This window comes from Notolabrus celidotus, chromosome 21 (assembly GCF_009762535.1).
Source record: "Notolabrus celidotus isolate fNotCel1 chromosome 21, fNotCel1.pri, whole genome shotgun sequence".
NCBI lineage: Eukaryota > Metazoa > Chordata > Actinopteri > Labriformes > Labridae > Notolabrus > Notolabrus celidotus.
In genome coordinates this window covers 20,042,352-20,065,360 of record NC_048292.1, presented here as the reverse complement: position 1 = coordinate 20,065,360, position 23,009 = coordinate 20,042,352, and the positions used below count along the sequence as shown (strand labels likewise).

Here is a 23,009-nt window from a genome sequence, read left to right as displayed (position 1 = left end):
TCAGAAACGCTGCTAACAAAGCTCTCTGTCCAGCATCCGTGTCTTTAGTTACTCTCCTTGTTTGTCAATCAAACCGTCAACCCCGGTTCAGCCTGCACAGACTCGAAACCTCAGAGGTAGTTTATCTTTTTTAAACAGACAAACATTAAAATACATTTAACAACACTTTGAGATTTCTGTGACTGCTTCAAGAGATTCAGAGAATGAACATATGAAAACAGCTTTTAGTTAAACATCATATTTGATGTATTTACTGTATTTTTAGGGTTGCATGTTTTTATGCACATGCAGCACCTTCTTACTTTTATATTCGTTGGTGTGAAGCTATGAAAGATGCTATAGAGCTGCTCCAACAAATAGATTATGACTTGCAAGCAAACTCTGATGTAGAGTACGTCCAAACTTAAATATCTGTTTAAATATACGCTTTCTAAATGTCTTATTAGGCAGGTGGAGGATGTGTGTTAGGCTTGAAGAATGTAAATGCAAAACGAGACTCCTAAAATCAGTATTTCACTTGCATGGGCGTTTTTTTGCAGGTCTGAGAAGCACTTCAGACGGATGTTCTTGTCTTTAGTGAATGTAAAAGTTAATGTCTCAACTTTGATTTGGCCTAAATGATCTTTTCCTTATATCTCTAAAACTTTAACGCAACAATTTTAAACATTTTTAAAACACCTGGTGAATGTAGTTCAGCTGATATAGTTTGATTTGTTTGAAGTAATGATCTGTAACATTACTACATTTCTAAGAGTAAAACTTGGTCACAGTTTAGTCCGTCTATAAATTTAAAAAGAACACACAGGACCTAATTATAGAGATCAATCAATCAATCTTTATTTATAAATAACCAAATCCCAACAAATGTTCTCCTCAAACAGAGCAGGTCTAGACTGTACTCTATGTTCTATCATTAACAAAGACCCAACATCAAGAAAGGATAAAATCCAGTCCCATCTTACAGACAGGACTCAGTCTGATCTCATCTTAATCCACCATGAGCAGAGCACTTTTAGTTACAGTGGCAAGGACAAACTTCCTTTAACAGGCACACATCTGCTGAGACCGAAAAAAAGCTAGGTGAGCTCATGATCATCTCTGTTTGAAGTTACACACAGCTTTAATCTGGAGATTAACAAACATCAGAATCACCGAATGCTTAAAAGAGCACAGGTTTGATTGTTTATACTCAACCTGTCACTTCATCTGTGTCTCCACCACTGGTCTAGGTGGAGTACGAAGGCCTGAAACATGAGATCAAGGTCCTGGAGGAGGAGAGGGATCTCCTGAACGGCCAGCTGCAGGACGCTCTGCGGCTGAAGGACATCTCCGACGGTCAGCTGGAGGAGGCGCTGGAGTCTCTGAAGAGCGAGCGTGAGCAGAAGAATCACCTGCGCAGGGAGCTGGTCCACCACCTCAGCATGTGTGACGTGGCCTACACTGGCAGTGCACACCTGACCTTCACCTCCGCCCCGCCCAGTGGAAACGCCACCCCGACCACTCTGATGTCCCCCAACGCAGAGGAGCCCGGCAGGTGGGGACACACAAAAGAGAGAAAGAAAGCAAGAGTGTGACGTGTTCATTTTTAGTGATCTTTAAAATTTATAACTCATCTTCCTCCATTCACTGTGAATATATATTTATATATTTATCACCTGCATAAATAACAGAGACAGCCAAAAGGATGTCACCCACTGGTTCATCAGCTCCCTGGCTAAAGCTAAGAGTTTAGGATTTCACTAATCTCTGAAAGGCTCGTACCATAGATTGTGAATAAAAATGGACATCGTTGCTCCGCCTCTTCCTGTTGTACGGTTCTGAAGCCAAAAAATCCCGCTCCTGGGCGCAGCCATTGTGCAGCCAGAGCCTGCGAAGCCACAGAATTTCTGTTTTTGCCACGGTAACGAGCTCCGCCCTACAGCGTAGCGTCACAAGACGCTGTGTGTCCTTTGAAGTTTCGTTAGTAAAACCCCGTTTTTTAACCTCTAATAACTAACGAAAAATAAACTTTTCAGGAAAAAGAGGACTTGAACACAAAACAGTCAAATAATAACTACATATCACCACAGCAGACGGATGTGAGAAACATTCGTATGACGTGTATTTATTTTTTAAAGTTTGACTGCTCCCCCATTCAAATGAAAGGGGGAGACAGATTTTTTGACCTATACTGAAAGCTTCACTTCCAGCCAAGCGAGATGCACCCCTGGCTCCAACACCACAAACATGGCCCAGAAGTTAAAGGTCGGGCACTGAATTAGCTGAGGGGACTCCTAGCAAACAGCTAGCAGCTCCCACCTGTCAATGAAAGAGGCCACACCCCTAATTCTATAATCATTAATCTAATGTGAACAGGTGAGTTGTATATAAATTCAGCCGTACAGTTGTCATGAAGAGAGAAATGAGCAATAGAGACCCAAACTGTTTTTGGACCAGGCTGTAAACATGTTTATTTCTGCTGTAACATTTTAACATGGGGCTCTATGGGGACTGACTCACTGCAGGAGACACACTCTAGTGGACACTGGAGGAACTGCAGGAGACACACTCCAGTGCAGGGGTTCCCAAACTTTTCAGCCTGTGACCCCCACTGTCCCTCAAAGTGATTTAATGTGACTTCATTTAGCTGGTCTGCAGAAAATGACCCTACCTATATGAGCATGTGGCTGTGTTTCCTGTGCTGTTATGAATGAACCTACTGCTACTGATGCTTTTGATAATTAACTGTTCACTAACCCTAAACTTAGGAGTCATCTGCCAACAAAGAAAGGCAGAAAACTCATTACATTTTCTATTTTCAAGGTTTTATTTCAAGTTTAGCTATTTTTATTAAAATGAGTAAAATGTACTATTTTTAGATAACTAAAAAAAAAACATTCTTGAAGACATCTCATGACCCCCCATTTGTGTCTTGCAACCCCCTGGGGGTCCCGACCCACACTTTGGGAACCCCTGCTCTAGTGAACACTTGTTGCAGTGTCTGGGACTGATGCATTAGCTTCATTTTCAGCCACTGAGGCTTGGTTTATCATTGGCTGTGCTGAAGTCAGAAGAATCAGGATATCCCCGCACTAATCCTGCACTGCTGTGACAGAGATATTCATAATTAGCAGATAATTAAATCTTTTATAAATTGCTCTGCACATGGTGAAATTACATTTAGTCAAACATCGGCCTGTATCTTTGTATTGTGTTTATTTTGCTGGTTATCTCTCTCACACACACTTGTGGATCTTAAAATAACTCTGTATATCTCTCTGTTGTGTTAGGTGTAATGGACACCTGCAGGGCGGTACTGCAGCAGGGACAGCAGCCGGGTCGGGGTCCAGGTCTAACGGGGAGTACCGGGGATCGGGTCGTAAAGCTGAGGGGGCGACGACCTCCGACCTCTTCAGTGAGATGAACCTGACAGAGATCCAGAAGCTCAAGCAGCAGCTCCTGACGGTGACTCTGCTTTTCTGTCGATTAACCTTGAAGTCTTTAGGTCTCTGGATTCTTCTTGGTGTTGTGTAAAATCTTCGTAAAGAGTGAATCTGTTTTGTTTCTCTTCGTCTGTTGCTGCTGGTTTAATAATCCACCACGTGACTCTTCTGGAACAAGCTCCTGAATAATTTACAGTCCGCCCTGCTGACAGACAGTACTCCCTCTGCGTAAAGCCCTCTGTCTCTCACTTCCCCCTTTGTCTCCTCCCTCACACACTCACACACTCCACACACACACACACACACACACACACACACACACACACACACACATCCACCTTTCAGTTCCTGTAGATGTAATCTCATCCCTCCTTGCTCCCAGCCGGCGCTCTGATTGGCCGATCTGCAGGAAGAGCTTATTTTTATCTCAGCTGACACACGACACTATCGATCAGCAGAGCAGAGGTTTCACTGCTCTCGTCTCCGCTGGTCTTTGTGATGTTGGGAACACACTCCTGTGTTAGAGCATCCTCCTGAACACCTGAAGGAATGAGACATTGGCCAACGTTTCAAACACATCTTCATGTCATGATGAAGTTTAAAGAATCTTAGTTCAAGGTTCAGGTTGAGTCTCAAGTGTATATTTAAGTTTCAAGGTCTCAGCTGCTCAGGATTAGGAATCAGATGTTATTTCGCAGGATTAATTTACAGAAAAATATCCATACGAGTTTCCTTAAGCTCAACATAACGTCCTCAAACGTTTTATTTTGTCCAACACCCAAAGAGAGGATGTTACCCAGCAGGACAGAAACCAGAAAGACTCACATGTGGAAGCTGCAAGCAGAAAAACTGCAGCATCTTTAAAAAGTTGCAGCTTTGAACTCTAATATTTGCCATGTTTGCATGCATGCATGTATTCAGATGGCAGACATAGTGTGTAGTTGTGTTACATGTCAGCCTTTAGAGACAGCAGACAGTGGAGAGAAAAGAAACATGGAGAGAGAGACAAAACATTGAGCCAAGTTTGACTTCTGTGCCAGACAGACTTGGCCTCTCTGCTGAGTGGTGTGCATGAACCCTGAGCCAGGGAGGGAATAAAGAGGCTGAGATCCTCACACAGAGATAATCCTGCTGTCTGTTCAAAGATCAAATCATTAACACTGATCATTTCACACTTTACAGTTAGTACATCTAAAATATGAGTGAGTATGCACATTAAAGTTCTGAGAGGCCTCAGTTTTGAGTCACCGTCTGTTTGTTAGCTGTTCACAGACAAGCAAACCAAAAGTCTTAACCTGTGTAAAATGATAAGAACCTGTAAAAAGATTTTGTAAACGTGTCTCATGTACAGTCTGTTCCTTTCCTCCACCATGCTGCTGCCCCCTGCAGGTTGAACGAGAGAAAGCAGTCCTGATGTCCAGCCTGCATGAGTCTCAGACTCAGCTCCAGCACACCCAGGGGGCCCTGACGGAACAGCACGAGAAGTCCATCCGCCTCAGCCAGAGAGTCGTCACCCTCCGACGCCTGCATCGTAGGGCCCAGCTTCACCAGGAGGCCCACAGCAGTGCCACCTTCCAGCTCAATGCTGAGGCCCTGATGGAGATGGACCGGGAGGAGGAGGGCGAGGACGATGGGAAAACAGAAGAGGAGAAGAGTGAGACTCTAAACAAAAGTCAGATGTTTTCATATCAGACGCCTGGTCTGGAGATCCTACAGTGCAAGTACCGTGTGGCTGTGACGGAGGTGGTGGAGCTCAAAGCGGAGCTAAAGGCCCTCCATGACAGACTGGCTCAGAGCGCAGCGGAAGCAGCAGAGGAGAAGCCAAGGAAGAGCGGGCAGCTGCAGCGGCTGGAGAGGCAGGTGGCCACGCTGGAGAAGAGCTGCAGGGAGGGACGGGAGAAGGTAACACGTCACTTTCAGTCCGACTGTTTGAATCACATGACAGAGAGATACAAAGCTCTCCTCTCATTCGCTCTCAGGCTTCCTCTCTGGAGGCAGAGTTAAAGGCAGCTAAGTCAGGAGCCAATGAGAGCCAGGGGGCGTTGACCGCAGCTCAGGACGAGTTGGTGACGCTGAGCGAGGAGCTGGCCCAGCTGTACCACCACGTCTGCCTGTGCAACAACGAAACGCCCAACCGCGTCATGCTGGACTACTACAGGTCTGATCCAGGGTTTGATCCAGATCGCGCACTTACACTGAGGGGGAGGGTGGCGGGACAATCAAACACAGATCATACCTTTAATATATTTATAATGGGCTCTGAGATTAGGTGTGCCAGAATCTGAGAAGCCATCCTGACACGGTAATCTGTGGTCGTCCCTTAAGGTCAGAAGTTTGAAACTGTGTCTCGTTTTCAGAGCTACTGTCTCTGCAGAGACGAGGATGACTAACGCTGAGATTGCAGGATATTTTGCAGGTATCCATCAAATGTTTAAAGACTCCTCTTCACTCTGTTTTTCTCCCAGACAAGGCCGGGGTCTCCGGGGCCTCAGTGCCAGTCTTAAAGCCATGTCTTCAGACAACAGCAAAGTTCTCCTCACACCTCGCCTCGCCAGGCGGCTGGCCGCTGTCGCTTCAACAACCTCAACTCCCGCAGAGTCCCGGAGTCCCTCGGAGTCTCCGTCCAAGGAGCCCTTATCGAGGGAGGGGGGCCGAGAGGAGAAGGAGGGGGGCAGGGAGGGCCCCACGGTGCCATCGGAGCAGAGTTTGCTGCCCTGCACGCCTCCCACCCGCTCACCCAGCATCAGTGCCTCTTCATCATCATCCTCATCATCTTCGCCTGCCCTGGAGCCAGCTGGTGAGCTGCGCAGGGAGCCCTTGAACATCTACAACCTCAACGCCATCATCAGAGACCAGGTACCAACACGTCTCAGTCTCCTTCCCCCCCTCCAGAATACAGACCATCACCAACATGCTGTATGACCTCACCTCCTCCCTCCTTACTTCCTCTCTCCTCACCTCCTCCCTCCTTCTCTCCACCAGGTGAAACACCTCCAGCGAGCTGTGGACCAGTCTCTGCAGCTGTCTAGGCAGAGAGCCGCAGCCCGAGAACTGGCCCCTCTCCTGGACAAGGACAAGGAGACCTGCTTGGAGGAGATCCTGAAGCTCAAGTCTCTGCTGAGCACCAAGAGGGAGCAGATCGCCACGCTGAGGCTGGTGCTGAAGGCCAACAAACAGGTGAGGCACTGCAGTTGTTTGTGCTTCAAGTGAGGCTGAGTGGAGTGTAGGATTATTCTGGAGATGTTGCAGAGGTTTAAACGGACACATGCTTACAAACACAATCTGGAGACAGTACCTTGTGACGGGTTTAACTATGCTTTCAGAGGAATGAGTCCAGCAGTTTATAGCTGCATGTTTACGGGCTTCCCTGAAACACATCCACAGATTCAGCTGATTAAAGGACTCGTCTGTCCTGACCTTTCCTTGGTGCAGTCAGGATACAGTGCCCTCTTTAAAATGCAAGGGTGGATCTGACGTAATACACCTTTACTTGATACGACAGAGCCCTCACACCTGTAGCTGCACTGTGCATTGAGATTTGAAAGTGACACACACACGTAAAGAGAAATTTAAAGATTTGAAGCAGTAGATTGTGGATGTGTGAAAAGTCCTATTTGTGATCTGTGTTCCTCCAGACAGCAGAGGGCGCTCTGGCCAACCTGAAGAGTAAGTACGAGGCAGAGAAGTCCATGGTGACCGACACCATGATGAAGCTGAGGAACGAGCTGAAGGCCCTGAAGGAGGACGCCGCCACCTTCTCCTCTCTGCGCGCCATGTTCGCCACCAGGTCAGAGCTGAGAGCCGATAAAGCTCAACATTTGATTTCAGTTTACAATAAACATGACTCAGACGACTGAGTGATGGGAAACATTGGTTTAAGTGATGAAGCCACAAAGCGGTTCCTGTCAGCTGCACTTTCAGAGGAAGCAGAATCAATAAAAACGACTTCAGAGGAAATATCAAAAGTTTGGCAGCTATCAGATTTCATTTCTGAATCATGTATTCATTTGTATTTAAAGTATTTCAGTCTAATGATCAACAAACTTTGTTATCTTAAAGCTGGGGTTGGTAGTCTAGGAAAACTAGCATGAATTTGAATGTAGCATTTCCTCATGACTCCGTCTAACCCCTCCCCTCCTCCCTCGGAACTCCTCCAAAACGACCCCCCCCGCTCACATGCACGAGCGCCACTGACTTGAGACCATATGATCGTTAATGATTCAAAATCGGTCCTCACCAAAACATTATCATAGTGAAAGTTAAAAACACAAACAAACATGGCTGCTGTTTGTACTCACAACTGTCATGCTAGCATTATCCAGTTGTACTGGTGACACGATATCAGGAGAAAAGTTATAACACATATAACACTGTAACAGCTCTACTGTTTGTTAAACGTGTTCAGTGTAGATGTTCTTAATTCCTACAGTGTTGACAGTCAGTGAAGGCATCAGGAGAGGTGTAGAGTGTGCGAGCTGGAGAGAGGAGAGACGAGAGGAGAAGTTCTTCATTCATTCAAACATTGATTGTTGCTTTGTTGGTTGGCGTGATCACGGCCGACAGTGACCCGTTATTAAAGATCAACGTGTTCACGAATCAGCTCGTCATCCCTACAGCACCCGGATGGACACTACAATACATATACATTTTCTGTAGGACTTACTAAATGTCATTAATTATTCTGCTTGTCAGAGCCCCCGTGGTGAGAGCTTTTCAGACTCTGTTCCGGACTACAGTCCTGAGCAAAGCACCTCATCTGGTCAGAGGGGACAGGCCCGAGGTCGAGCGAGAGGGGCAGTAAATAGAGGCAGGGGAAGCAGAGGCAGGGGAGGGGGACTCTGAGTACATGCCAAAGAAATGTACGCGCAGGAGGCGGGCAGAACGGCAGGACAGGATTTGAATGGTTTAAAATTTTGGCACCCAAAAAACAGTGATTGGTTGGTGTTTTCCCAGGTTTACTCCGGCTGTAGATAGCAGCTTTTCTTCGCTCTTTTTTAGGAACACATTATGTATTGATTGCCATCAGGACATAAAGATCATTTTAACCAGTAAAACAAAAAGTGGGTTTAAATCTGACTACCAACCCCAGCTTTAAAGGAACATATTAAAATTTGGGAAACAGACCAGTTTGCATCTTTAGCGAATGATGGGAAGATACATCCCTCTGTCTCTTTTCAAGATTTTCTATCAGTCCAGTTGCCTTACACACCTTTGAATTACCATGACCTGGATGACTGAGAACCTTCACAGGCATCCCTCTGTCCTCTTTCTCACATCTCTCTGCAAACTCTTCTTTTCTCTCTTCCTTCCTCTCTTTGTGGATATGATGGGAGGGGGGAGCTAGTATAGAGGAGGTTGATTCTGGGATGCCAGAGCAAACTTTTGGGTCTAATTTGACAAAACATTAATGAAAGGCCATGTCCACTTGATGACCTGGTAAATTTGGTGGTGTCCCTGCAAAGGCCTGTCTTTGGTTGCAAGCCACAATCCTTGAACATCCAGCAGAGGCACATGGGGGTCAAAAGGTCTCTTAACCTTTAAGAGCAAATCTATTTAAAGCTTAAAAAGAGTCAATAAACTCTTTAAATCAATGCAATAAAAAATGGAAACCGATGTAAGCTGGCGAGCACGTGAGGGATGTGCTGGTACTTGAGCGGCAATGTTTTGAACCGGCTGGAGTCGGTGGAGGGAGCTCTGATTGATACCAGGCAAAGTGCATTGCAATAATCTAAAGGTGGAAAGATAAAAGCATGATCAGAAGGAGAAAGGAAGGATCTTATTTTGGAGATTTGCTTGAGATTGAAAAAAACGGGCTCTCAGATTTTTGGCCTTCATCGTGACGTTATTCGTCAATGAACCAAGCTTGCTATAGAGAAGTCTGGAGGAGCAAGAATTAGCAATGATTATGATTTAGAATTTGTAAGAGTCAGTGAGGCGATATAACAAATGATCTAAAGTGTCTGGATTATTGGGATGTAGGGAACATACAAGTGTGTCATCTGCATAAGATGACTAGAAAACGTATGTCACTAGTTTTCAGCCTGCCATGCTGTCGCTCCTTCATTTCTGTGTGCAGCATTGCGTAAAAACAAAGGAGTTGCATACTCCAAAAAAGCATTATTATCTGTTTTAGTCTGGAGATGTTGTTTTTGCCAGTTTGGTAGTGATTGCATAACTCTGCTGGCAGCTACTGATTGTCTTAGGTAAGAACAAAAACAGAGCACAAGCCTGCTCTGCGTGTTGCCTCCGGTCATAACAAAATTCACCAACCAGGACCCTCCAACCGTCTTCAAACATCTCATACCTAATGTTCCAGGGAAACATGAGAATGTATTGATCCTCTCATTCAGCTAGATGCACGTGTTTCCAAATGTTTCCCCTGTCCCGCAGGGTGAAGCGGTTTTCTGTTAGTTGTACTTCCACCCTGCTGAAGTCTTGTTCTCTCCTCAGGTGCGACGAGTACGTGATCCAGCTGGATGAGATGCAGAGGCAGCTGGCTGCAGCCGAGGATGAGAAGAAAACTCTGAACTCCCTCCTGCGCATGGCCATCCAGCAGAAACTGGCCCTCACGCAGCGCCTGGAGGATCTGGCCTTTGATCAGGAGCAGACCCACCGCACCCGAGGCAGCAGGCTGACCCGAAGGAAGACCAGCACCCCCAAAGTAAGTCCCCCGGCCTCGGCTTCAGCCTCCAACCTATCCCAAGAGTCCACCTCAGCTTTGGCCCCCATCAGCCTCCCACTTTGCAGCCTTACTAGTCCTACGTCGATCCTTCCTGATGACCCCACCGCGCCCCTTAGCCCGTCTCTGGTCAGTGCAGCAGCTGCAGCTCTGGCCTCAGCGCTAACCTCCCCTTCTGCACACTTTCCCCCTCGTAGTCCATCGTCACAAGCAATCGCTTCATTGGCTGGTACTCTGGGGCAAGAGATCCCTCCATCCCTAGAGGCCCCCTCCTCTCCCTCCATGCGGACCCCGCCCTCAACCCCCATGAAGCTGGCTCACTCCCAGTGGACCCTTGGGGTGCGGACGCTTGTGGTTGACTCCCACAGTTTCAGTGTCAACATCTCCCCCACCCTGCCCCATAGCTCAGGCCTCTCCAGACACTCGGCCCCAGAAACTCATACATCCACCCAATCCTCCTCCTCTTCCTCCTCCTCTTCCTCCACCATTACCACCAGGCCCACCCAGCCAGGTTCAGCCTCCTCCTCTCCCTATCAGTCCCCCTTTTTGGGGCTCCGGCGCTCCACATGGAGTCCCTCACCCCGAACTCGACCCTTGTCCACCCTGACTCGCTCTTCGGTTTTCCATTCTCCATCTTCATCCTCCCCTTACTCCTCTTCCCACTTCCCGTCGTCCTCCCACAGCTACACCCCTTCCTACTATAGCTCCTCTCCTGCTTTCACCCCCTCCAGCTCTTACCTCACTTCAGGCGCCTCCACCTCCTACAGCCACTCCTCCCACTACACGCCCCTCTACTCCAGATACTCCAGCTCTTACCGGCCCCGGCACTAACTGTCCTTTACCCCAAAGGCTTTCCACCAGGCTCCTTATTGACACCAAAAACTGGACCGCCCGTCACGATCTCCCCTGAGAGAGTGGGGGCTCACAGAGAGGAGGACAGAATGGTTTCCTGTTTCCAGTGCCTAAGCTTTGGCCGATGGGTTCTGAATGTTCAGTGACTTTGCTCAGGGATTTGACATAAGGAGCACAAGCAGCCCTGCCTTCCTTTTATTCTGAGGCTGCTGATTGGTCCGCAGGAGGACGTTAATGAGACTTTTTGATGAGAGTTTTTAGAGTTTAGGTTCTTCAGGTGGAGATAACACATGCATGAAGTGATTCAAACATTGACTGGACACTTGGCGGACACTTTCATGACTCTTTCAACACTGTCTGTCTCCTGTACTCACTGTAGTATCCACTCTCTTTTAATAGTAGTCAGTCATATGCTGTATACGCAAACACTGTACACCACGTCTTTAGGTACAAGCTTTTCCTTTGAGGCTTGGACGCTAAAGGGTTCAGTATGATTCAAACAAACTTGTGAAGCCTCAGCTGAAAGCGTAGACCTGTGGAGGGGGGGGGGGGGGGGGGGGGGGGGATCTGAGGAGTGATGAGGTGACATCTTAAACCCCCTGGTCAGGGTCTGCAGGTGGATGCTGGGAGGTGGTGGGGCTGAAAGTTTGAGAGCAGCATTGGTGCAGAACAGTGGTTGCAATGGTAGATCTGAGGCAGGAACCTTGGTCCTTGGATGATATCGGAGGTAGGGTATGGTGTTTGGTCCATGCAACACCAGTGCACCATTATTCATTGAGCTTTGTCGTTGTGCACTGAGCCACGGGGGTGTGATAGTGTGCAAACTTTGTAAGCAGAGTCTTTAAAACCTGGCTGTGATTGTTGCAGATAACTGAGAGTATGCCTACACGAATGATGAAGTCAACAAAATTCTAGGCCCTGAAAAATGGTATCCCCTTTTCCCCCGTTGCATCAGCAGCTGTTAATCTCTGTAGATCCTTCCCCCATGAGGGCCATGTACACTCAGTTGAAGCCCCTTTGTCAGCAGTGACCGATGGACGATGGCATTGTCATTTTTTTGTGGCGCACACCTGGCCATGCATCCCTCAGTGTCCCAGCATAAGAATGATGTGAGGAGTCTAACCAGACTTTTAATTTGTGCATTGTTTGAAGCATACTGACTCCTTCAGTGTCCGAGCTTTCATTTCACTCTATAATCTTTCTCACACATTCACCCTGTTATCATGAGACAGCTGTGGGCAAAGGTCCAATCCCAATTCCACTTCTTGGCTCTAGTCCAAGCTTCAGAGTGCCCTCCACTCGATAATGGCCCTTCAAAACATCCTCAGTCACAAATCATTGCACGAAAATTCACTAAGATATCGGCCTCTTTGTCAACACTTATACCCATGTTCCACGTTACGCTATGGCTAATAATTCTGGGAGTTTTCTCTAACCATTCCTCTGCAGTCTATATCCTAAAACATTAGCTGGAGGGCTAGATGAGCACCACCCAATGACCTGTCAGAGCCCCACCCTGCTCAATAACAGAGGGGTAAAGCCTTGAAGTGGGGCCAAGGGCTGGAACTGGGATTGGACCTTGAAGTGCTGGACTAGCCACTGGTACATTTTGTATTTACTGTCATGGTGGGGTACAAAAGGACCTCAATGAGCGTCCTTCATCCCCCGTCCAGGGTTGCTGCCATCATCAGTTCAACCTTTAACAGATCTGTCCTCCTCTGGCTCAACCCAGAGGTTCGTTCCTATATAACCAAAACACAGTTATGCATGTTCACGTTTGGATGCTCCTGTACTGCAGACTTCTTTCCCTTCTATTTAACCAAACAATCACATATCGGTGCAGGTTGTGTGCAGGGTTGTGACAGGGAAGAAGGAGTGAGGCAGGTGAAGAGCACTCAAATGTGACCCGCGTAAGATCAGCAGAGTCCAGAGTCTCAGCATTGTACAAACCAAAGTAAGAGCTTAAGTCAGTCCTGGTGTGTAACCCATGATCTAAAGTCGCTCTGTTTTTACCTCTTTGGTCTTTAGGTAAAGACTTCTACCTTTAGGTAGGTAATCTATTCATTCTTCTTTTCACCGGCTAAGCCGACGGCTGTCTCTCACTTTATGTTTACTAAGGTTGGCTGCAGCAGAGGGACACTGATAGTTTGGGCTTCTGTGTAATGTTTATGCAGCCTAGAGAAAAAAAAGTAGTAAGTAAGTGGGCTGGCGCTCTCCGGTACGCAGAATCGCCACTTCTAAATTTAACCCCTTGTTGTAGCGGGACTTTCAGCATACTGGGACTTACCAACTGCCTGTAACTTCTCCTCGCCTTTCCATGCTATTGTTACCAACTTATACGAACTTGAAAGTCTTAACAGTGTTGGATGAAAAAGATAAATCGGGGTAAAAAGGCGACACAAGTGTTGTGTACCTGACTCCAAACAGGCACAAAGAGGACACGAGCTGAAGCAAAGCTGGATGATGACACAGGTCTCCTTTTCTCTTTAACTAACTGGAGAAATGTAGTACGTAATACGAAAGATTTACTGATACTGGCCACAGGATAAACAAGCCAACGCACTTCTATTTGTCCACTTAAAGCACTGGTTTTGGGAAGTCAAATCAGTTTAAGACTCTACAAAGTAGACTTGATCCCAAAACTACCAAAAACTCGGCCATTCCATTATTATACGTAACCCTTTGCTGAAATCAGTGAACTGATTCAACGAACAGCAGATTTATGAAAAAATGATGTTTATGTACTGACAGGAAGACGAAGTGACTTAAGACTATCGTGACTCATCTTGTAGCACCCTCACTGAATGAGTACAGACAGGTTTGAAACAGCTCGTTCATGACTCTGCAGCAAACTCAGGGAACCGGACAAACCTCATCCAACCTGGGATACATCCACAACCAAACAAGATGGCGCCCCCTCATAAAGAGAGAACATATCCCCCCCATCACATCACAGCTTAGACTAAGTACTCGTTAGGCTCTAAAAAAGTCTTAAATGCTGATAAAATACTTGATTTGCATCAAACTAGAGTCACATGAGAAGATAACATCAATTTCACCTGTTGGTCCACCACAGAGGTAGTTTAGGGTCGTGTGTCAGATTTATCTCTGTTCAGAAACGTGTTGAATCTGGATCTCCGGGTCTGGATTTTAGTCTGAGAAGGGTTCTGGTCTCTGTCTGTAGTCTGAGTAGTATCCACCAATCAGGTGTCAGCAGGAGAAACAGTCTGCATGGAGAGCAACAGCAGGTGTTCTAGAATTCTGACATCAAAGACAGAATTCCAGAATTCTGTCTTTGATGTCAGAATTCTGAGAACAAATGGAACATTCTGTGAAGAAGGTCAGAGCTAAAAAAAAACATCAGTGTCTCTAATCCTCTTTCATAGACCTCCATTCAACAAACAAACATTGTAAAAGTAGTTTTCTTCTCCTCTTGAGGACAGACCTGACAAAGCTTGACTTTTGAATAATCTGCATCATGATGTTGTTATTTCAGCAAACATAAGACCCGTTAATTACAAGAACATCATGAGAACATGCCTCTGCAGTGGAAGAAGTATTGATATGATCTTCTCATGGGACCTAAGCCGACAGTGAAAAGCTTGGTACTGTTGGCTGGCATCATATCTGACACACTCACACTGCAGCACACACGATACCGTATTCCCTGTGTCTGTGTGCCTTATAGATCTAATGATACAGTACCTTCACAGTGTAGCCTAATAACACACCTGTCTCAAAACAAAGGCTCGTTTTAATGCAGAGCTTCCTTAACTTTACGTTTCCACACCTGCACAACAGGCTGAGCTGTTTTCATGTGTATTTATTTTTGGCTCGGGTTGTTTTCAGGCGGCGGACGATGACTCAGCAGAATCAGATAATAACTGTCAGTAGATTTATTCTGGTCTGGGTGCTGTCCAGAAAACAGGCTTGGCAAATCCCTTTAACTTTCTTCAGTGTACATCCTCCCTCTCTCCTCTGCATCATTTCTTTCTGTGCCTATGTATTACGACTATCACATGACTGTAGACTTTGCTCTGACTCTGTAAATCGATGCACTCTTGACAGGTTTTAAATATGCACCATGGGGCAAAACTCATTTGACAGGCGGGTATGTTTTCCAGACTTCTGATTGGGCTCTGTGAAAGTCGTCTTTGCCATAACAGCTTTTTTCAACTCTATAAAGCCGTCTATAAGAAGCAGGAAATGGCATTTCAGGAAGGATCAGTGTTGGTCTGAGTGTTCATCCACATTATGTCCTCCCTGATCTTTACTGCGCTCACAGTCAGAGCTCTCAGCTGAACTCGATGTGTGATTGAATCTGTGAGTTCGCAGGAAACATCCATCACAGACCAAACAATCACTTCCTTCCTGTGCAGCCGTCCAGTTTCCAAAGAGCACTGTGAGGTTTTTCTGATGTACTGGTCTCCATTAGTGCGAGCCCAAAACAAGCTTGAAACAGCTGTCGCCTCTCCATCGCTCAGACCTCGGCAGAGTCACTGTGAAGCTCAGTGTCAACCAGTGTCAGTATAAACCAGCTACTCCAAAACATTGTGTTGCACACAGAGACCCACACAGTGTGCTGAGTGCTTCCCCTTAGTGGCCAGATGCTGTATTACAGCAATTCCAATAAATAGAATGGTGGTCATCTTAGTTTAGGGGAGATTTTATGATAATAATAATTTTAATTATAAAACACATTGTAAGACAAAATCCACAGGGTGCCGTACAGGTAGACATAAAATACATGGGATAAAAAAGCTGGTAAAAACAGTCATATTGAGAATCAATGAAACAATATCATATAAGAATATAAATAGCTATAACAAATGTGTTAAGAGAAAGCCCCACGATGAAGGAACATTTTAAATGATGATCTGCAAGACGACGCTGAACTAATCTGAGATCCTCTAGAAGGAAATGTCTAATTTCAGGAGGTGAACAGCGAAGGTCCCTAAAAAGTCGCTGCAAAAAGATCCCATACAGCAATCAGGTGTTTAAAAGGTTAAAGGTCACGAATATAGGGTGCTGTCTGTGCTGTCTAATTGTGCAGGGATTTAAAAACAGTCATTGTTAAACTCCAATTCTAACCGGTGACTAGTGAAGGTTGGTGAGAGTAGGCGCATTGTGTTCACTTCACTGGTTGTGCAACAGCACTTTGGATCCACTGTAGCTAGTGAAAGCATCACATTGATCAAGTCTGGGGATAATACATGCATTAATGACCTTTTCTAAATCTCAAAACAAGAGAAATGGTCTAACCATGGAGATCAGTCTTAGCTAATAGAAGAAGACTTCACCGCTTTTTGAGTATTAAAGGAGAGACCAGAGCTAAACACGAAGACTAGGCTTCTGTCCTTTTCTTTATCATAGCTGGATAGGGGGCCCAAAACATAAAGTAAGCAACGTCATCATGAGGCTTACAGGATGCATCCATATTGACCACTGTCTCTGAGTCATTCAGACTAAGAAAGTTATTTGAAATCCAGCATTTAATGCCAATCAAGCAAGATAAGTGAGACAAGTCATGGCTGATAGATTTGTATAAACTCTTAAAGTGAATTTATATTTGTGAAACTTTTTTTTTTTCCTACCTCATAGCTGATTAATGGTGCGTTTCCACCAAGCAGCCTGGTTTGGTCCTGTGAACCCTGGTCTCACTTGCGTTTCAACAGCCAACTCTACCCTCACTGTAAGGCGGGGTGCAAGTCAGATGGCGATAGCTGCATCTGCCACATGTTAGCATGAAGTAACAGCAGCACAACGCAATGCGGTCTGCAAGTAAATTCAATCAAGTAGAACACAAAATAGACGGAAACAATGGAGGACGTCCTGCAGTTAGAATGACTTATAGACTGCTGTTGCACGATGATTGCTTTGATGATTCTTTTTGACCAATCAGTGGATTGCAGTGTGTCTTGCGCCACCCTTTAGGATCTGATAGGTATCCCTGATACGTCAACAGAAGGCTGCCAAATAAGTGGGACAGTCAGATCGGTTAATTTGGGACCTTCCCCGACCTTTTGGCAGTAGAACAACAAAGATTTGCGTACCGTACTGAACCAAACCTCTTTGTGGAAACGCAGCTTTAGTCAACCATGTGGTCCAATCATTTTTAACATCATCCAGTAAAAACTGTGAGATAATCCGTGACTGAGGTCCACATGTCAGCTGATTGAGATGCAAGACATCACCAAAGCTTTAATTAGTAACATGTTTGAGATGTTTACGATCTATCTGATAATGCTCCTGCATGCCTCACAGTCCGTCATCATTGCATCCTCTAATATCTGGAACAGAGTTTCGTCCACGTGTTAAATATCATCCAGACTTCATCGGCTGAGGACGAGTTCAGACAGGTTAAAGTTGACTCAAGTTAAGGAACCACTTGAGTCCTGTCTGTGAAAGGAAACCAGTTTAATCTCCTCTCTGTGATTCCCTCACTCTTTTAAAGACAACATGACGCTAACACCTCCACACTCCTCGCCAACAAACTGATCTGTGCTAAACTCCTGATTGGGTAAAAATCTGACCAATGAGAGAGAACAGGAAGTCTGTCAAATGTTGGTTTCTGCCCCATGTTTCACCAAATACAAGATTCATTTACTGTGATGTTTCGGACTGATCTCTGAGGTCTGTGTGGTCTAACGGTACAACAGGAGAACATGTTCGGGATTCGTGCACGAATGTTTGCACTCGACTCAGAATGAATGTCACGAAACCACCAAAGTGAAACCTCGTAGGTCTGGATGTAAATGATCTGACTGTTTCTAAACAGCATCTTAATGAAGACAGAATTTATTTCACAGCACTTCTTATTGTTTTAACAAAGTCCACATTTGAAGTATGCAGCCCGATTATCGGCTGTTTTCAGAGACACATGGAAAGAGTTGTCTTGTGACCGTGACAGCTCTACATCTGAGCTTTAATATTTAAAAGGCAGCTACGCTCAGACAACCAAGAAACCTTCGTACAGCAGGATTGTAGAAACCACACACTCACCTCCTTCTGCATCGGGTCACGAATAACGCCAGATAGTTCAAACTGTCGTCTTTTATTGACTTAAGCAGAACAGGAACACCAAATAAGGACAGACGGCTACAGACGGTCAGAGCGAGAGCAGGCAGCTTTTGGGGATTAAATGTACAACTATTGTTTTGTTAAGATAAAGAAATCACGAATCACTAAACAAAGACCTTTACAGGTTTACTTAACTGAGAGTTCAGTCTGATGTGGAGCAGTTTGTTTCTGCAGACTGATTTCTTACAACGTGGACGATGGTTAGAAATTTACGGCAGGGGAGCTGGACCGGAAATTAATTTGTACTCCGAGAAATCGAGAGTCTCTTTCAATCCAAACGTTAAAAATAACTGACCTGATCTCCAATAAAAACAGACCATTCAAAAGTTTTCTCCCATTGTTTTTTCTGATTTTAGATCAGACAGAGCCTTATGTCAGATTTCTACAAACCAGCTTAACGATGGTATAACTTCTTCACCTTTTTTAGAAGTATTTCTTCTGTTTATTTTCAGGCTCAACCTATCAAGCTTTATTTATAGAGCACCCTTCATTGAAATCAAATGCAAGTTCTTTGGCAAAACATACTGCAAGTAGAGACTAATGCACACCAACAATGAAATATATATAATTTAAACAATTAAAGTTTATAAGTTAAAACATCAAAGTGAAAGATAATATATAATAATATAAATAGTTAAAATATATAAATAAAAGTAGAAGATTTATTTTGCTTAACAAGACACACCTTTATAATAAAGCTTTTAGTCTTTAATTTTTTTAACATTTTACCTCTCTACTTTTATTACTTTATTACTGTTTTTGTGAAGCACTTAGTGACATGTAACCCCAACACGGTCTCAGCAGATGTGTGTCTAACATGATTCTGGTCCTGCTGGAGGTTTCTGCCTGTTAAAGGAAGTTTGTCCTTGCCACTGTAACTTGCTAAATGCTGCAAAGTGCTCTGCTCATAGTGGATTAAGATGAGATCAGACTGAGTCCTGTCTGTAAGATGGGACTGGATCTTATCCTGTCTTGATGTTGGGTCTTTGTTAATAATAGAACATAGAGTACGTCTTAGACCTTCTCTGTTTGGGAAGATAGTGTTTGTTGTGATTTGGCTCTATTTAAATAAAGATTGGTTGATTGAATTAAAAGTGCTATACAAATACAATTATTGTTATTATTATTATTATTACTATTATTATAAATAAAGGCACTAAAAATAGATATAGAATTTTGGTGTCAAACCGCTGGAAAACTGGATCAGTTTGGCTAAAGACATAATTCATGGAGGAGGAGGGAGATGAATCCGACTGTGTGCTCCTCTTTAAGATCTGATGAACACAGAAACAAAGACGTTTGGTCTTCTTACAGCTCAAATATTCAGAGATGTGTTGAATCAAAGTTAAAAAACAAAAATGAAGCTGTTTTCAGAAGCATTCTAAAGGTAAAGGAGCCTCACCTTCATGAAGATCATAAACCAGTTCATCTTCCTCTGTAGTTCTCTCTAGGTCAGTCTGACACTTCCACCGTCTGCATTAAAAAGACCTCTCTGTTCGGTTCTAACTCCTGTCGCAGCGTCACTTTGCATCATCTAATATCCCTGAATCTAGATTTATTTACCGTGACGGAGCCTCGAATGTGAGCTCGTGTCTGACTCTGACCCTGCAGCGCAAACATCCAGACTGTTAGAGATCATCTCACTGAATGTGTCCGATGCCTGTTTTCTGTCTGACCACTTTAAATGCACGTGTACATATCAAGTATTTTAAAGCTTTAACTGTACAGTGTTATGTTCATATAAACTGTAAATACTGATGAATTCATACTTTGTTTGTGGTGTTTTGTCCTCTGCGATTCCCATGACGCTGCAGAGTTTAGCATGCTAAGGTAACCTTTAGCATAAACATATAAACAGGAAGTCGTGCACACATTAAACATGAAAACACAAACTCCACCCTCTCTCTCTCTATCCTCTGACGTGAAGGTAAGTGTCGAGTCTTTCTGGTCATGTCATAAGGATCATTTTAGAGTGTGTATCCGTGCAGCTGTGTGTCTCTAACTGCGCCAGTCTCTTGCAGATCGTCAGTAGCCTTCTGCCACAGTGCCGCTCCTCCTTCCCTCCACACAGCTGAAGGTTTGAGCCTCCTCAGCTCCTTTTACAGGTAACAGCCATCACACCTGCAGACGCTGTGGGGACAGATTACAATCGTCTGCCCTTCACAGATCTCTCCCTTAGGCTGCACGCTGTCCCGCTTTCCCCCAATTAGAGAACACAGACACCCAGACCTGAAAATATAAAGTCTCAGGACCAGAATACAAAAGGTGCATATCCACCAGAAGTCCCAGGAACTTTTAGATCCTGGAACTACTCTTCCAGGAACTTAATGGTTCCTGAGACCCACGTTATTGTCTGTGTTTCGACCAAGGGCTGAAATCCTGGGAAGATGATTTAAATCAGGCAAGAGACGGAGGGGGGAAAAAAGTAACAGCACTACACCTCCAGACCAGTAGAGGGCAGTAAGACAGAGACGAAGGCCATTCAACAAAGATGACACCATAGAAGGAGACAGACAGGTAGACATCGTCATGTTAGCCTGTTAGCATGAAGGAGATTCCTCTTGTGCTGCTTTTGATCAACACTTAGAAGGAGACGAGCGTGATTAGCAAAGATGTTTCAACATTCAACATCAGTTTAAAGAGCGACCATGTTAACTGGAGACTGTCAGCCGGTGTATCCTTCACAAACGTCTTTAGATGATCATTTGGATATTTGGACATTTGAATTAAACTAAACTAGGATGCATTCCCGAAGACTCCTTCTGTGTCTCAACAGCTGTTGTTAACTCCACAAACACTGACACGTTCAGCTGAAGGTCTCCAGTTTACAGGGTCACTCTTCAGACTGTAACACCGGGAGCTGACAGAGTTTCATTCACACTATCAGGCTCAGATAAGACCAATGTTCAGGAGTTATTAAACCAAGTGAATCACAGGTGTGTGTGATGGTATTGTGGATGGAGGGTGAAAAAAAAACACTGAGGGTACGTTCAGCATTGCAGGCCCAGCCCCCTAAATTCCTGGACCTTTGGAAAGTACAGGAGCTTTTCAGGGAGATTAACTACCCAGGAACTAAATTCAAACCCTGGTTTCTGCAGTTGAAAAGCACATAGTTTCAAAGGCATAATAGTTTATAGTCTTATAAGAAAAGGCTGATGTTGTATCAACACCAGTATAAAGTCTATTCAGTCAAAAATACCTGATCTCTCGTCTTTACGTCCTCTATAAACTCATCCCTCGCCTCTGTCTCTGCAGCATGTCGACCCTCCTGGAGCGCCCAGTGGACGCCCACCACGAGTGCCTCCTGTCTGGATTCCTGAAGCCCCTTGCCCTCCTCTCTCCACCACACCTGACCCCTGACCTCTGTGAAGACTCTCCCCCCTGAAGCCTGTCCCATGATGCCTCCACAGAGAGTGCCTGGCTCACACTTTTCCTTTTGGAGAAACAGAAGAGCTTCTCTGACGTTTGCTACTGCCAGCAGAGCCTCCTGAACCTGCAGACTCTGATCTGCAGAACATTTCACCTATATGTTCAATCATTCAGTTTGATTTTAATCATTGCAGTCTCATAAACTCTGTTTTTATGTCACATAAAGTTAACGTGTGTGTATGCAGAAACACGCCTGTATCATGTGTTTCTGTGCAGCACAGCACTAGCATGGCTTTTAAAGTGTAGCATGTGTGTGTTTCTTTGAGCATGTGCAGCTCTGTCGGTCGATGTTTCAACATTTCTGCTTCTTTGTGACTCTCATGTTAAATCATTACACATCACCTTTCTGCGTCCTCAACCTCCAACATGTATTCACACATTCATAAGTAAGAAAAGCACAAACTGAAGCGATGCATTCCAAAATCATCCTCTGTGTGACTGTTAGCATCATCTCACACGTTCGTACTCATCGTGTCGTTTGTGTGTAGCTGACGGTGTTTGGACGTGACTTCAGACTTTCCATTAACTCTTCTGATTCACTCGCAGAGCTCACTCAACTGCCAGCAGGTGAAACATCAGGATAAAGCTGAGACAGCAGAGAACATAAAGTGTACTCATACAAAAAGATATCATCATTGGACCTGAAGAGACCTGAACCCTGCACGCCTGGATCAGGGTCTCCCTCCAGGTCAGACACACTGAGAGCGTTTCCCCACTTTGTACCCGCCACGCTGTAAAACTGAAACATGAAGGGTTAAAACCTGAATGTTTACCTGCATCACATCCTGAAGCTGCAACACATAAAGAAATGTTTTTATCCCATGACTTCATCTGACTGCTGGTTCAAATGAACCTGTGAAGAAGAGATTAATCAGCATTAACAAGCAATATTGTTGTTAAATCAAAATAAAACTTCTGATATCGAGTCGCTTTTCTTTATTTATTCTTTGATCAACAATTTACAGAAAGTTCTTCTCATGATGCACAGTTTGAAGTCTCTGATATTTGATAAGATAAAGAGAGGGGAAACCTGACACCAGAGTCAGTTAAGAACATCTTCTGGACAAAGCAGCAATCTTCATTAAGCTTCATGTTTCTGAGGTGACAGATCTGTTGGATTAGTTCGAACAAAAAATATAAAACATAAATAAAAACTAAAATAAGATAAATCTCTCTCTGTGAAAATATGAAATGATAATGCTAATGTTTTTTTGCTTACATTTTTACCGGCTAGGAAATAAAAAGATATATTAGATATATGCAATAAATAAAAAAAGCATAAATACATTTCATATTTATGCAATTAATAAATTAATAAAGAAATGAATACATATGTTTAAATATATGAATAAATAAACAAATAATCACATTCATTAAATAAATATAATAAATCAACAAAACTAGACATACAAAATGTATGCAATAAATAAATAAATAAAAAAAACAATTAATAAATATTTGTAATAAATAAACAAATAATTACCTATACAAAATATATGCGGTAAATACATATATAAACAAATTAATAATTTATGTAATAAATAAAC

At 44.3% G+C, this 23,009-nt stretch overlaps 1 protein-coding gene across 7 annotated transcripts in view; it reads left to right on the top strand.

Moving 5' to 3' along the window:
• LOC117804905 (protein bicaudal D homolog 1-like) overlaps window positions 1-22,387 on the top strand; it is a 43,790-nt gene extending 21,403 nt beyond the window's left edge. For 2 of the 7 annotated variants that reach the window (XM_034673360.1, XM_034673358.1), the window contains exons 4-13: window positions 1,230-1,534; window positions 3,270-3,444; window positions 4,812-5,324; window positions 5,402-5,580; window positions 5,888-6,278; window positions 6,405-6,599; window positions 7,058-7,209; window positions 9,873-10,083; window positions 20,055-20,138; window positions 21,289-22,387. In XM_034673360.1, the coding sequence (XP_034529251.1) occupies window positions 1,230-1,534; window positions 3,270-3,444; window positions 4,812-5,324; window positions 5,402-5,580; window positions 5,888-6,278; window positions 6,405-6,599; window positions 7,058-7,209; window positions 9,873-10,083; window positions 20,055-20,108 (2,175 nt within the window). In that variant the 3' untranslated portion in view covers window positions 20,109-20,138; window positions 21,289-22,387. Of the gene's footprint in view, window positions 1-1,229; window positions 1,535-3,269; window positions 3,445-4,811; window positions 5,325-5,401; window positions 5,581-5,887; window positions 6,279-6,404; window positions 6,600-7,057; window positions 7,210-7,851; window positions 7,898-9,872; window positions 10,084-12,796; window positions 12,908-12,981; window positions 13,349-20,054; window positions 20,139-21,288 lie in introns of those variants that run through there. The other 5 variants (XM_034673362.1, XR_004629288.1, XM_034673357.1 and 2 more) reach the window with 5 other exon arrangements.
• The last annotated feature ends 622 nt before the right edge of the window (window positions 22,388-23,009 follow it).